Source organism: Cebus imitator, unplaced genomic scaffold (assembly GCF_001604975.1).
Source record: "Cebus imitator isolate Cc_AM_T3 unplaced genomic scaffold, Cebus_imitator-1.0 Scaffold291, whole genome shotgun sequence".
In the NCBI taxonomy this organism is placed as follows: domain Eukaryota; kingdom Metazoa; phylum Chordata; class Mammalia; order Primates; family Cebidae; genus Cebus; species Cebus imitator.
This window is the reverse complement of record NW_016107606.1, coordinates 1,540,569-1,552,514: the sequence shown is the minus strand read 5'-3', so window position 1 is coordinate 1,552,514 and position 11,946 is coordinate 1,540,569. Positions and strand designations below refer to the sequence as shown.

At 37.1% G+C, this 11,946-nt stretch overlaps 1 protein-coding gene across 1 annotated transcript in view; it reads right to left on the bottom strand.

The window, feature by feature from the left end:
* Positions 1-11,562, bottom strand: part of LOC108285104 (aldo-keto reductase family 1 member C1 homolog) — a 16,366-nt gene extending 4,804 nt beyond the window's left edge. The window contains exons 1-7 of the mRNA XM_017502083.2: positions 11,268-11,562; positions 9,011-9,178; positions 7,967-8,083; positions 6,616-6,693; positions 6,044-6,166; positions 2,859-2,968; positions 2,418-2,583 (exon numbers count right to left, since the gene is read on the bottom strand). Coding sequence (XP_017357572.1) covers positions 2,418-2,583; positions 2,859-2,968; positions 6,044-6,166; positions 6,616-6,693; positions 7,967-8,083; positions 9,011-9,178; positions 11,268-11,351 — 846 coding nt within the window. The 5' untranslated portion in view covers positions 11,352-11,562. The remainder of the gene's footprint in view (positions 1-2,417; positions 2,584-2,858; positions 2,969-6,043; positions 6,167-6,615; positions 6,694-7,966; positions 8,084-9,010; positions 9,179-11,267) is intronic.
* Positions 11,563-11,946: the final 384 nt, after the last annotated feature.

Sequence of the window (11,946 nt, the reverse complement as noted above, 5' to 3'; positions counted from 1 at the left end):
TCCCTCCCCTATTTCCCCCCAACTGACCCCAGTGTGTAGTGCTCCCCTCCCTGTGTCCATGTGTTCTATACATTAGAAAATCCACAAAACAAAAATAACAAGTTATCAAAAACTATGAAAATTATCAGTACTCTATGAATAAATCTAAAAATATAGATGAATTCATGGAGAAAGTTATGAAATTAATGATAGATTTATTAAAATACCATTTATTAATAAGTAGTGAGAAATTCATAATATGAACATAAATAGGAAATCTCAATATTGTCAAAGACTCAGTTCTCTCCACATTGATCTGCAGGTTTATTACAATGTCAACAAGAGAATAAAACATTTACTCGTGCAAGTTAATAAGATGATTTACAATTTTAAGTAACACATTAGTCAAGAACAGCTAAGATATTATTAAACAAATGAAGAAGTTAGAAAAATATTTGTACCATACTGGAAGTGAAACTTACTTTTTAACATCATAGTACAGAAAAGTAAATAAGTTAACTGAAGATGGAAGAGAGGTCAGATAATTACTCATGGACATTTCATTTATGTTACAGGTTAAAAAAAAGAGACATGTGAAAAAATATGAACTTTTCAATAAATGTTGGTGGGCATTTTGCTAAAAATTCAAAAATTTGATATGCATGTTTGGATCCTTATTTCACATAATATTTTAAAAAACAATCCCAATAGAATTAACAACCAAATTTCCAAGGAAAGAATATTAACAATTTTGTAAGATAACACAGTAAAATATTGTGATATTTCCAATATATGATAAGACACAGCACTCATTAACCACAAGAAAGACGCATAAAAAATTAGTCTACATTAGGGATAGAAACTTTTGTTTGTGAAAATATAACCACAAAGAATATGACAGCACACTTAAAATTTGGGAGCTATTATTTCAAGAATACATTCAAATCTCTAAAGAATTAATATCCAGAATAAATACATATATGTGTATGGCTACTAATTAACATATATATTATATAACACATATGCCATATATCATATATGTCTATATATAATAGATTAATTAGAGAACATACACATGTGTACAAATACTGGTAATTTCTACAGTCTTTCATAACTTTACCTTTTCGTTTTGTGGATTTTCTAATGTCTAAAAATATTTCTTAAATAATACAATAAATGCTGCTACCTAGATTCATCGTTTCATTGTCATTTTTTACTCTCTCTCATTCTCTGTATCACTATTTCAGAGTATCCTATAGATTTATACACTGATTTTACTTAATGTTTTAGCAAATAGTGACATATATACATATACATGATATATGTCATATATATAACATGTTTTATGATGTATTATATACGGTATATATTTTGTATATACACAACTAATTAGGAAACATATATATCTATCTACATATAGATATATAGATAGATAGATATGGATTCTGGATATTAATTCTTTAAATACTTGGATGTATTCTTAATATATGAAATAATATATCAAGTATATATACTCATATATATATACACCCATTGATAAATTATTTCACACATATCACATACATAGTAGAGTCTGACCTGTCCTGTAACTTGCATGAAGTGATAGAATTTCCCAGAAAAAATGGTGTGGCAGCTCTCTGAGCTTAGACCTGAAAAGGCTTTGCATGTGTCCACTCACTGCCTTGGGCTAGTGTCCTGTGCTGAGGTGAAGCCTGGGCTGGATGGCTGGAGGATAAAGAACTGCGTGGAGGACAGGGAGGTGCCCAGATAGATGCCCCATGGACATTCCAAGCAGAGCAGCCTCACTGCCCTGCACACAGAGCCCAGCCAGGAATAGAAGGACTGGACTAAGTTTAGGCTGAGCTCAGGCTAATTTTCTAACCATGGAATCTTGAGCTCAATAAATGCTCATTAAGCCTCTATGTTCAGTGGGTTTGTCTTATATCCTTAGCTATAGGTATAATTATGGTCTCCTACACATAAAAATAAGAACAAACGACCACCCCCCCAACTCCCAAGAAAAAACAGGCAGAGTTAAGCACTTGGCAAAGGTAAAATTCTAAGAGAATAAATATAAGAAATTTATACTACATTATTATAAAAGAAAAAAATCCACGATGATATGGAGACTAAAGAATGTCTAATCAAACTCCTCATTATAGAAAATTTTAAAAAGGAGATATCCCTAGCAGAAGAATATGGGTATCACTGGCTTAATGCTAACCCAGATTTCTGCTTTTTATCCCACCCATTTCTCTCCACCTGTGCTGCCACTCCTGTGGTAGAGTAGAAGAAACCCTTATAATGCACACAAAAAGTTCATACAGCAAATCACAGGGAAAGGGAGCTGGCCCAAAGGTGTCCTGAGAGCCTTACAAGAAGCACACCTCTCAAGGACACCATGCAGGAGCCCTGATGCCCACAGCCCCGCTCCTCACCTGCATGTTCTCTCTGATCCGCTGCTCATTGTAGCTCTTGGCCAGGACCACAGCCCCACGCTGCAGGTGGTAGCGCAGGGCAATCAGGGCTGGGGTTCGCTTGTGCTTTTTTGCCAAGGCACATAGAACTGGGTCATCCAAGAGAACCGGGGAGTTCTGATCCACCCTGGGAGGAAAGGCAGAAATGCTGAAGCCCTGAGGCTGCGGATACAGTTTGTTAGGAGGCTCCCTAAAAGATTAAGATGTTCATTCTGAACCAGAGCTTCTCAAGTGAGGCCCCTGAACAGCCGCAGCAGCATCACCTGGGATCTCGTCAGAAATGCAAATTCTTCCCTCTCGCCAAGTCAGCTGTGAGTGAACTCCAGGAAACTGAGCATGATCTTTTTAAAAGCTTTTATCAAAATGTGGTGTTTTAGGTAAACTTCCTGTTGCTCTTATTACCATGCTTTTTCTCGGTGGGACCCCAGAGCACTATAGGCAACCAGAACAATGTCTTTTGACTTGCAGAAATCCAGCAGTTTGCTCTGGTTGAGGTAAGGATGACATTCCACCTGCAGATGACCAAGATGGAAAAGCATCAGATAACCCAAAAGTTATGTTAGTATAAAAATGACTAAAGTAAAAGAAGCTGAATAATGTATAACATTAAGTTTGAACTCAGAATATTATTGTCAAGAAGTGATCATTTTCATAAACATAAATTTTATATCCCTCTCTCCTAAGAAAATAGAAATGCCATTTCTGAGCACAAGCAACTCTCTACACCCTATCCTGGTTTCTAAATAACTTTGACCGCTAGAAGGAGACATGGCCATTTTCAGAGCTGGGATAGGGTCAGATTCTTTGAGCCTTGAGCATCAAATTGTGACAGAAATCAAGAAAATGGTCAAAGACTCATGAGAGCAGTTCTGACAGACAAAAACGACCTAATGAGTAGATGTAAGCATTAAAAATTAAATAAAATGGGTATTGGTGCTGTGTAACGAACAATGAATTATAATTAGCATGTGGTTCAGAATATATAAAGTTAAATTTTTAAAAAATATCTTGATGGTTCTTTTCTATGTATGATTTCAGACTTTCATAAAGTGTAACAAGAATTTCATACATTTGTTTTCAGTGAACTGCTTTTTGTTATGGTAGGACATTAAACAGCATTTACTCTTAAAAATTAAAATTTCTGATCTAGGATATTGACACATTTCAATTTGCAGTGTGTTTTTGATTGGCTATATTAATGTTTCTCTGAATGGCAATGATAGATGGTTCAGAAGAAAAACTCCGTGAAATAAGAGAATAATATTTATTCATGGCAATTACTTAAGTTACTCGCCTAACTTAAGAAAACTAACGCTGTGCATAACTCTCAGTTTGTGCTTAGCTCCATTTTACATGAGGTGACGGTCTGAGTCTGCCTCTGGAATATGTTGGTTTATTTTCAGTGCTTGAAGATACATTTACAAATACTTGGTTTGGGAAGACATCATTTAATTTTAAGTTAACTTGCATGCTGTAAATGTGTTTTATGTTTCAGTAAAGAGGAAAAGTTTTTGAAAAATAATTAAGTAAAATGAATTAAAAATAAAGAACAAAAATCTCTGAGTCTATAGAAATTAGTGAGAGAATGAGAAAAAGAACAGCAATATTTGCCTAGTCTGATGGCAGTCATTACAGCAATTACATTCTCAGTACACTGCTAATTGAAGGAAAAAGTTAACTTTTACCCTGACTTAGAGGAATAATAGTTTATTATTTTTACTTGGTAAGAAATTATTTTTAGTAAAATATCAGGTAAGAATAATAAAACAAGTCATTAAAATTAAAAATGAGTATGTAAAAACCCCAAGGAAATGACAAATAAGATAACAGAAATACAACACAAAAAACATTCAAATCACTGATGTATACTCAATCAGATGTGAAAATTTGTCATGGGTATATGACTTCTTCTGTTGAGAATTATCCACCAGAATATTACTAGTAATTGTTAAAGAGAAAACATGTGTTAAAATCAACAAATCTGACCATCGTTAGCTTAACCAAATTTTTAAAACTAGCTTCCCCACAAGTGGAGCAATCTGAGATTGCATGCAGTCTAGTGTGGTGCAATTTGAAAAACACGGCACGATAAAAACATTTTCTTGCCCAAAAGATTTAAGCCGATGTAATAAATCACTCACATCTAACGTCTAATTTACAGAAACCTTCAAAAACTGAGAAAAACAAGTTAACTGATATCAAAATACAACAATATAAAAACAATTGAATTCTGGTTTAAAAAGAAGAGCTACAAAAGACGTTTTGATTCAACAATGGAAAATTCAAATATGGACTGGATACCAAATGACATGGGGACACTAGAGATGATTTTCTTAGATATAGTAATGGCACTGTAACTGGGAGAATATCTTCATTCCTGTGGCATGCTATGAGAGGTCTCCAGGGCTCAATTGTCATCTTTATGATTTGACTTGAAAAGATTCTAGAAACATTATGTGTATTGATGCAGATATGCCCCTATATAACAATGTGAAAATGTTAGTAATTGAGTAACTTTGAATATAAATGGTAACATGGGTATTCAGTATTATTTTTATCAAATTTTTGGAAAGTTTGGAAATTGTCATAATAAAAAATTGAGGAACTACTAATATTAAAACCACATTAACTTCTCAATGCTTTTATTGAATTATCACGGCACTGTGTTATTATACCAAATTCACAAATATACATCATGTATTTCCATTGTAGATCTTTTAAAAAAGTAAAATAGAATAAAAATGTCTAAGTTACTGGGAAAGGTGTAGTGACTTCAATGCTGAAACGTGTGTAACGTGTGGGGGCATCAATTTGATCAAAGAAGCCTGGAATCGTCTGTCAGGACTCAGGGCAAAGGTGGAATTATCTTTAGGCTATGAAAGAACCATGCATAGAGTAGATATGTTTAAACAGCTGATTGCATGACACACTCCAAAGAGAGCAGCAGACTTGGAGCACGTGCAGTCCTAGGTCAGCTCCACGTTCTGCTAAACGTTCCTCAGTGGTGATTTCACCCACTGTGAACAAGTATCTTCATACACAGGTCATTTTCTCTTTCTACCATGGATGAACTTCAGTCTCTGCAGCTAATTTTTATTGTATCTATGCCCTTGGTCAAGAAAGCACAGACACCAAGAGGCACTGAGACATCTGAACCCCATGCAAACCCTAGTATCTCTCTTCCCTTATTCTCACTCTCTCCTCATGCACTGTTCATTCCATCTTTTCATGGCTTCATATCTACACACAGTCCCTCCAAATCACCTTTGCCCATCCACGCTCTGGTCATCTATCATAGCTTAGGGGTAACTCCAACTTTACCTGAATCTAATTGACAATCCTTGGCCTCCTTGATAGAATTGACCTCCCCTAAATATAACATAATTCAGCATTAAAGTCACCCCACCTTTTTGCTAAGACTTTTCGAAGCAGGGTACAAGTAAGGGCCCTCCATGCCCTTCTAGACAGAGACTTTGCTCGCAAATCTTCTTCACAAAGATAAGTGGGACTGAATGAATGGATACTTGGCAATAGGACAGGAAGAGGGGCATGAAGAACAGAAAAGAGAGGAGGCTGAGGGCGCTCACCTGGTTGCAGACAGGCTTGTACTTGAGCCCTGGCTTGTTGAGGATCATCTCCAGCTGCCTGCGGTTGAAGTTGGACACCCCGATGGACTTGGCCAATCCTGCGTCCTTACACTTCTCCATGGCCTGGGAAAAAGGAATTGTGAGATATCATTTTCGCAGTTGACCGAAGATCAAGATAAATGTAAGATAGAACTGTGAAAGTAAAAACTGTCAAGGTAATGACAGTCAACGTAGCTAGCAGCAGTTCTTAAAGGGCAAAAAATAAAACAGAAAAGTGGGCAAGAAGATAGTGAAAGCAAGAGCTAGAATTTCTGTTTCCTCCTTAGAAAACTGGAGAGATTAATGCACAGGGAAGGAAAGGGATTCCAGTCCTCCTAACCCCCAATTCTCCTCCACATCTCTCTTTTGTATTGCTGTGATTTGCTTTTCCTCATTGCTCACAAAAACTGCCTCTGTAAAAATCCTAAGTTTTTGATTCAATGGTGCATTTTCCATTCTTTTACTTGGAAAGTAGGAACCAGATGTCTCCCATCTCATATTTCTTATCTGTGTTCTCACCTCCTTGCACTTACCTCCCACGTGGCACAGAGATCCACTGTGTCAAATAGTATTTTTCCATTTTCATCTTTTGGGATCAGCTCCTCCGCTGGCTGAAGTGGAAGCAGTCAGTTTAGTGATGTCACAAATCAATTTCTCCACACATAGCCATGCTCTCAGGTACATTTAAGGACACGAATCTTCCATGACGTAGGGATACAATGCTCCAATGTGTGTTACATGTGGAGGCATAAGGAATGTCTTCGGGAGACAGGCTTCCTCTAACATCTTACAACTGTTGTATGTATAAATAAATACCATCTTTCTGCTTCCTAATGGAGTGTCCTCATTGACTTCCATTACTTTTTTCTGCTTCGATAATTTTGTCTGTGACAATGTATCTCTTCAAAAGACCTTGATATCTTGGAATGATGGATTCTACTTTTGACCCAGGTGCCACTATCAGAGTTCTTTATCTCCCTGAACATGTGATGTTCCATGGACAGGACCATGAACAAGTCATGGTCAATGAAGGTGTTTTCAAGGCTACTTTGGAAGTTGGGAGACCCACAGGAGCTCTCTTACGGCAATGAGTATGAGCCTTAAAGTGCTCCAAAGCTGTCATTGCCAACAATTGAAAAGGTTGGAACAAATATTTGAAGAAAAAAAAAAAAAAACCCTTTTGTAATAAGGCAGAGATAAGGATGGAGAAAGTATGTATTTCTAGAGATTTTATTAAGTTCTTAAATGTCTCCATGGCTTTGACTTCCCATTTTCACATTTAATAAACTCTTGCATTAACTAGCCTGAGTAGTTTTCTGTAACTTTAAATCAAAAGTTATGAATGATACAAGAATTCCTGGCTAAACAAAGATAAAAACTCCAGTGTGAAAAGAGAGGAAGCAGAAGCAACAAGGTTTCCCAAGTCTACATGAAGGTCTGTGTTTAAAACCCACCCAGACTGAGTTCCTCCACATCCATGTCCCCTTGAAAACAGGCGAGAAGATGGACCATTGTGCACCATATGTACAGCAGTTTTCCTGGACACCACGGCTTCATGAAACTCTGTGTCTGTGACATCCCAAGAGGCGAGCTCAGGAGTCATAACTAAGGCCTTTGCCTTCAAGGAGACGACTGTCATTTCCTCAAGTTTTTGAGGCAGAGCCTTTGAGGTTTCTGCACTCTCTTCTCTTGTAGACATGTATCAGAGAAGTAAGGATTTAAAATATAGTCAATAGAAAGGGAACTAGGAGTTATACTTAGGGCTCTCCTTCCATGTTATAATCCCTATGTCCTCCTAAGAAAAAGCTCAGTTCAAATATCCATGAAAACAGTATTTATGCTGACAACAGAAGTGAAATTAATTTGATCACACAAGCTGCCTACCTTTAGAGACACTGGAAAATGAATAAGATAGAGGTCGACATAGTCCAGTTGAAGATTTCTCAGTGACCTTTCCAAGGCTGGTCGGACCAACTCTGGTCGATGGGAAGTGCACCAAAGCTGCAGAGGTTAGAGAAAGGAAGTTGTGTTGAATGAACACTTGACCCAATTTTTCTAGTTTGCTCCACCTAATATTTAGACATTTTCCACTACTTCAAAACTGATGACCACAGGCCAAATTATTCTGTTTCTTCTTGTTATACCCTTTAAATGCTGCAAAGATGAGAAAGTCGTCTTTGTTTCCTGCCTTTGATTTTGGTTTTAACACATGAATATTTGTGAATATTTTGTTCTGTCATATCCTAATGAATTTTATTTATGTTGAATATATAGCTATTACATATATTGAACGACAGAATGAAATACTCAAAAGGTCAAAGTTGTTATCAAATAACAAGCATATCCATTATCTGAATTATTTTTGGTATGTTTTACAACTCATTTTAATAGTTAAATTCTTTCATCCACTCAGCCCAATGGGCAAGAATAAGCATCTTTGGGGTTTAGCAACTGAGGAGGTGAACACAGTTTTTAATATGCGAACTTGGGCTGGACACAGTTTAAGACAATGTAGATACCATTATTTAATACTCACAGAGCTCACATATATTTCTTTCTCTCTCTCTCTAATCCAGATGATAATGGAAACTTAGAATCATAACAAATGTAAGAAATTTACCCAAGAGGTAAGAAATACCATAATATGATTAATGTTTTCTGTGATTCTTAGTCTATGTTAAACTATATTGATCTGTGCTGAATTCAAGAAAGTAAAGGGACCTGAAGTCATAAATTTGAACAATGCAAAGATGAGAAAGTCATCTTCATTTCCTGCCTTTGATTTTAGTTTTAATACATGAATATTTGTGAATAAATTGAAATGAATAAACACAATTCACCCACAACTATGGATCCATTCATAGAATTGCCACCTCCACACAATCACAATAAATACATCTGCATACATGCTTATCATAGGCACAGTACCTTTGAAGTGTAGAATATGTCATCTCTCTTCACACTGCCATCTGCAATCTTGTTTCGGATGGCCAGTCCAACATGCTCTTCATTATTGTAACAATGTGCAGAATCAATGTGGCGGAATCCAGCTTCTATTGCCCATTTGGTGGCCTCTACAGCTTTATTTTTAGGAACCTGGGGGAGCAATCAAAGGTAGTATTTTCTGACTCATGTGCCTGAGAGTTAGTTCAGGCACAAGCAGTGACAGTTACAAAAATCAGCTTTTCCTTCTTTCTTGGATGTGTTCTGTATCATAAGCCTGTTGCAGTCTGCCTGGGTCTTTCCCGGTTAGGAATCAGGATTAAGCATAGCAGGAACTTCTGAAGTCCCAGAAAAATCACTGGTTGACCAATGGCTTGGATGGAGGTCTCCCCAAAACACTTTTAGGTTCAGTGATTTTTTGGAAAAATTAACAGGACTCAACCTATAATTAAAGATATAATCTTAATTATTTTTAGTATACCGAAATAAACATGGGGAAATAGGCAGAAGAAAGGAACTATGAAAGAATACAGTGGAAGCGCCTGTGATTCCTCTCCTGTGATGTTGCACAGAACACCCTGACTTCCTCCATCATCACATTTTGACAATGTATGTGAAATGTTGTCTACAAGAGATGCTGTCTGCATACTCCATTCCTAAGATTTTGACTGGGACTGGTTGGATTGATTCACTCTGCCTAGCAGACACAAAGCTTCCAGTCTCCCAAAGGAAAGCAGGTGCACAGAAACCCCGCAGTTCGCACAAGCAGTTACTTACAGCCACGATCCTTATCAGTTAGGAAATAGTGAGAAATCCACCTTCTCAGATACCAGCCAGATTGATATTGGAAATAGGCACATCTATGGATAGCAGTCTATTAAGTCTTTTCTACACAGCCATTAGCCATTATGTCTGCATGACAGAACTAAATAGTAGGAGGAATGATGTGTGCTCTAAGGATGTTGATTGGTATGTATAAGCAAGCGACTGCAAGAAGTCAGATATTAGCAAAATGGGTTTCAGCTCCATAAATGAAAGACAACTCTTTTAGGAAAAATATGATGGCAGTGAAATTTACAGTTTCTGACTTTTGTAAAAATTTAAATACTGATTTGAAAGTGTATCTTTTAAATGACAAAAACAGAAACAAAATAAAGTATTTTCTCATCTGAAAAGTATTTCAGAGGCTTTCTTTTTTCCACGAAATTACAAGGAACTAGGTAGTGGTCTCACAGCCCTCTTCTCATACCATCCTTGATCTTTTCCCTGCTGTGGGAGCACTCAAAGGCTTACCAGGGCTGCAGCCTCAGGGGTGTCCTCATCTTTACTTCCTCTCCGTGACAACATATATTACAACATAAGCCACCCCTGTTAGTGGTCTTCAAAATGTCCCTGTGTAAACCCTCATATCTTATAGATAAGAAATGTGAGACTCAAATTTTATGTAACTAGTCTGTATTCACACATATTGTATTCTCAAGGCAGTCTTGAGATACAAGTTTTCTTCCAGTGTAGAAATAGCTAAGTCTAGAAAATAAAATCCATTCCATTAATTTTTTTGTCAGAGAAACCAGAAAATTCTGTTACAGTATTTTGATACAAATGTGACCCATATTAACAAAGACAAAGAATTTAAACTTTTCTTGTTAGGTTCTAGTTTTTTTTTTTTTTTTTCTTAAAAACAGGATATTTTATCCTTTCAGGTAATTTTCCCAGGGCTGAGAGTAGCACATGGGAGACTCTCGTTAGTCCAGGTCCAGTATTACTGTGTGGTGCTCAAGGCCCATCAGAACCGTGATACCCTCCCCACAGACTTCATGCACCCCATCTCCACTAACTTTTGCCATAGAGATTCCTCTGAATTATGTCTTAGAAGAAGTGACTATCTCTTTGACTATACAAAGAAACAGAGAAACCACTCCCATTGCATGCAATCAATCTTCAAGAGAGGCAGCAGGCAGGCAGTGTTTTTCCTGCTGAGTTTTACAGACTCCGACAAGCTGTGAAATAAACATAAACAGAAGACAAAACAGTGCCCTAGATAAGCAGTAGACGATCCTGTGGCCAGAGTGCAAAGCAGAACAAACACTGACATTTTCTCTTTGTGCATAAAGTACCACTCTAACCTAGGGACACAGACCAGGGGATTTATGCAGAGCATGTAGGAACACAAACCCGGTCAACTTCCACTTATTCTAGCTTTTCTCCTTTGAATTCTCAACCCTGAAAACATGATTGTTACCTCAGCAGGTGCATAGGTGCCAAATCCCAGGACAGGCATGAAGTGACCATCATTCAGCTTCATACACCGATGTTTCGAATCCATTTCTGTCACTGGCCTGGCTGGCAAATGTTTCTTCCTTCCTCCTTCCCTCCCTCACAGGCTATTAGAACAATGAGCTGGCAACGCCCCTGGACACACTGTCTGCTGGTTAACCAATGGCATGTGAGACGGGGTACAGAGGAAGTTTTTCACGGGCTGTGATAAAAATTGAATCCAGTTCAACCGTTTCTTATCTAAGAAAATTCATAAGTAAATTATTATATGGTCATGATACACTCATTAATTTCTCTCTGAAGGACTTTTGCTATTCCAAATCTCTATATATGACATAAATTATTCAAAGAGATTTGTAGAACAAATTGTGACCTTACATAAGACTATTGAAACCTCCAGCTACAAAGCCTTTTTCGTTTGTACCATAACACAGGACTCAACCTATAATTAAAGATATAATCTTAATTATCTTTAGTATAGTGAAATTAACATGGGGAAATAGGCAGAAGGAAGGAACTATGAAGGAATACAGTGGAAGCTCCTGTGATTCCTCTCCTATGATGTTGCACAGAACGCACTGACTTCCTCCATCATATTTTGACAATGTATGTCAAATAATATTCCTTCTGTGTCTTGCAGCATT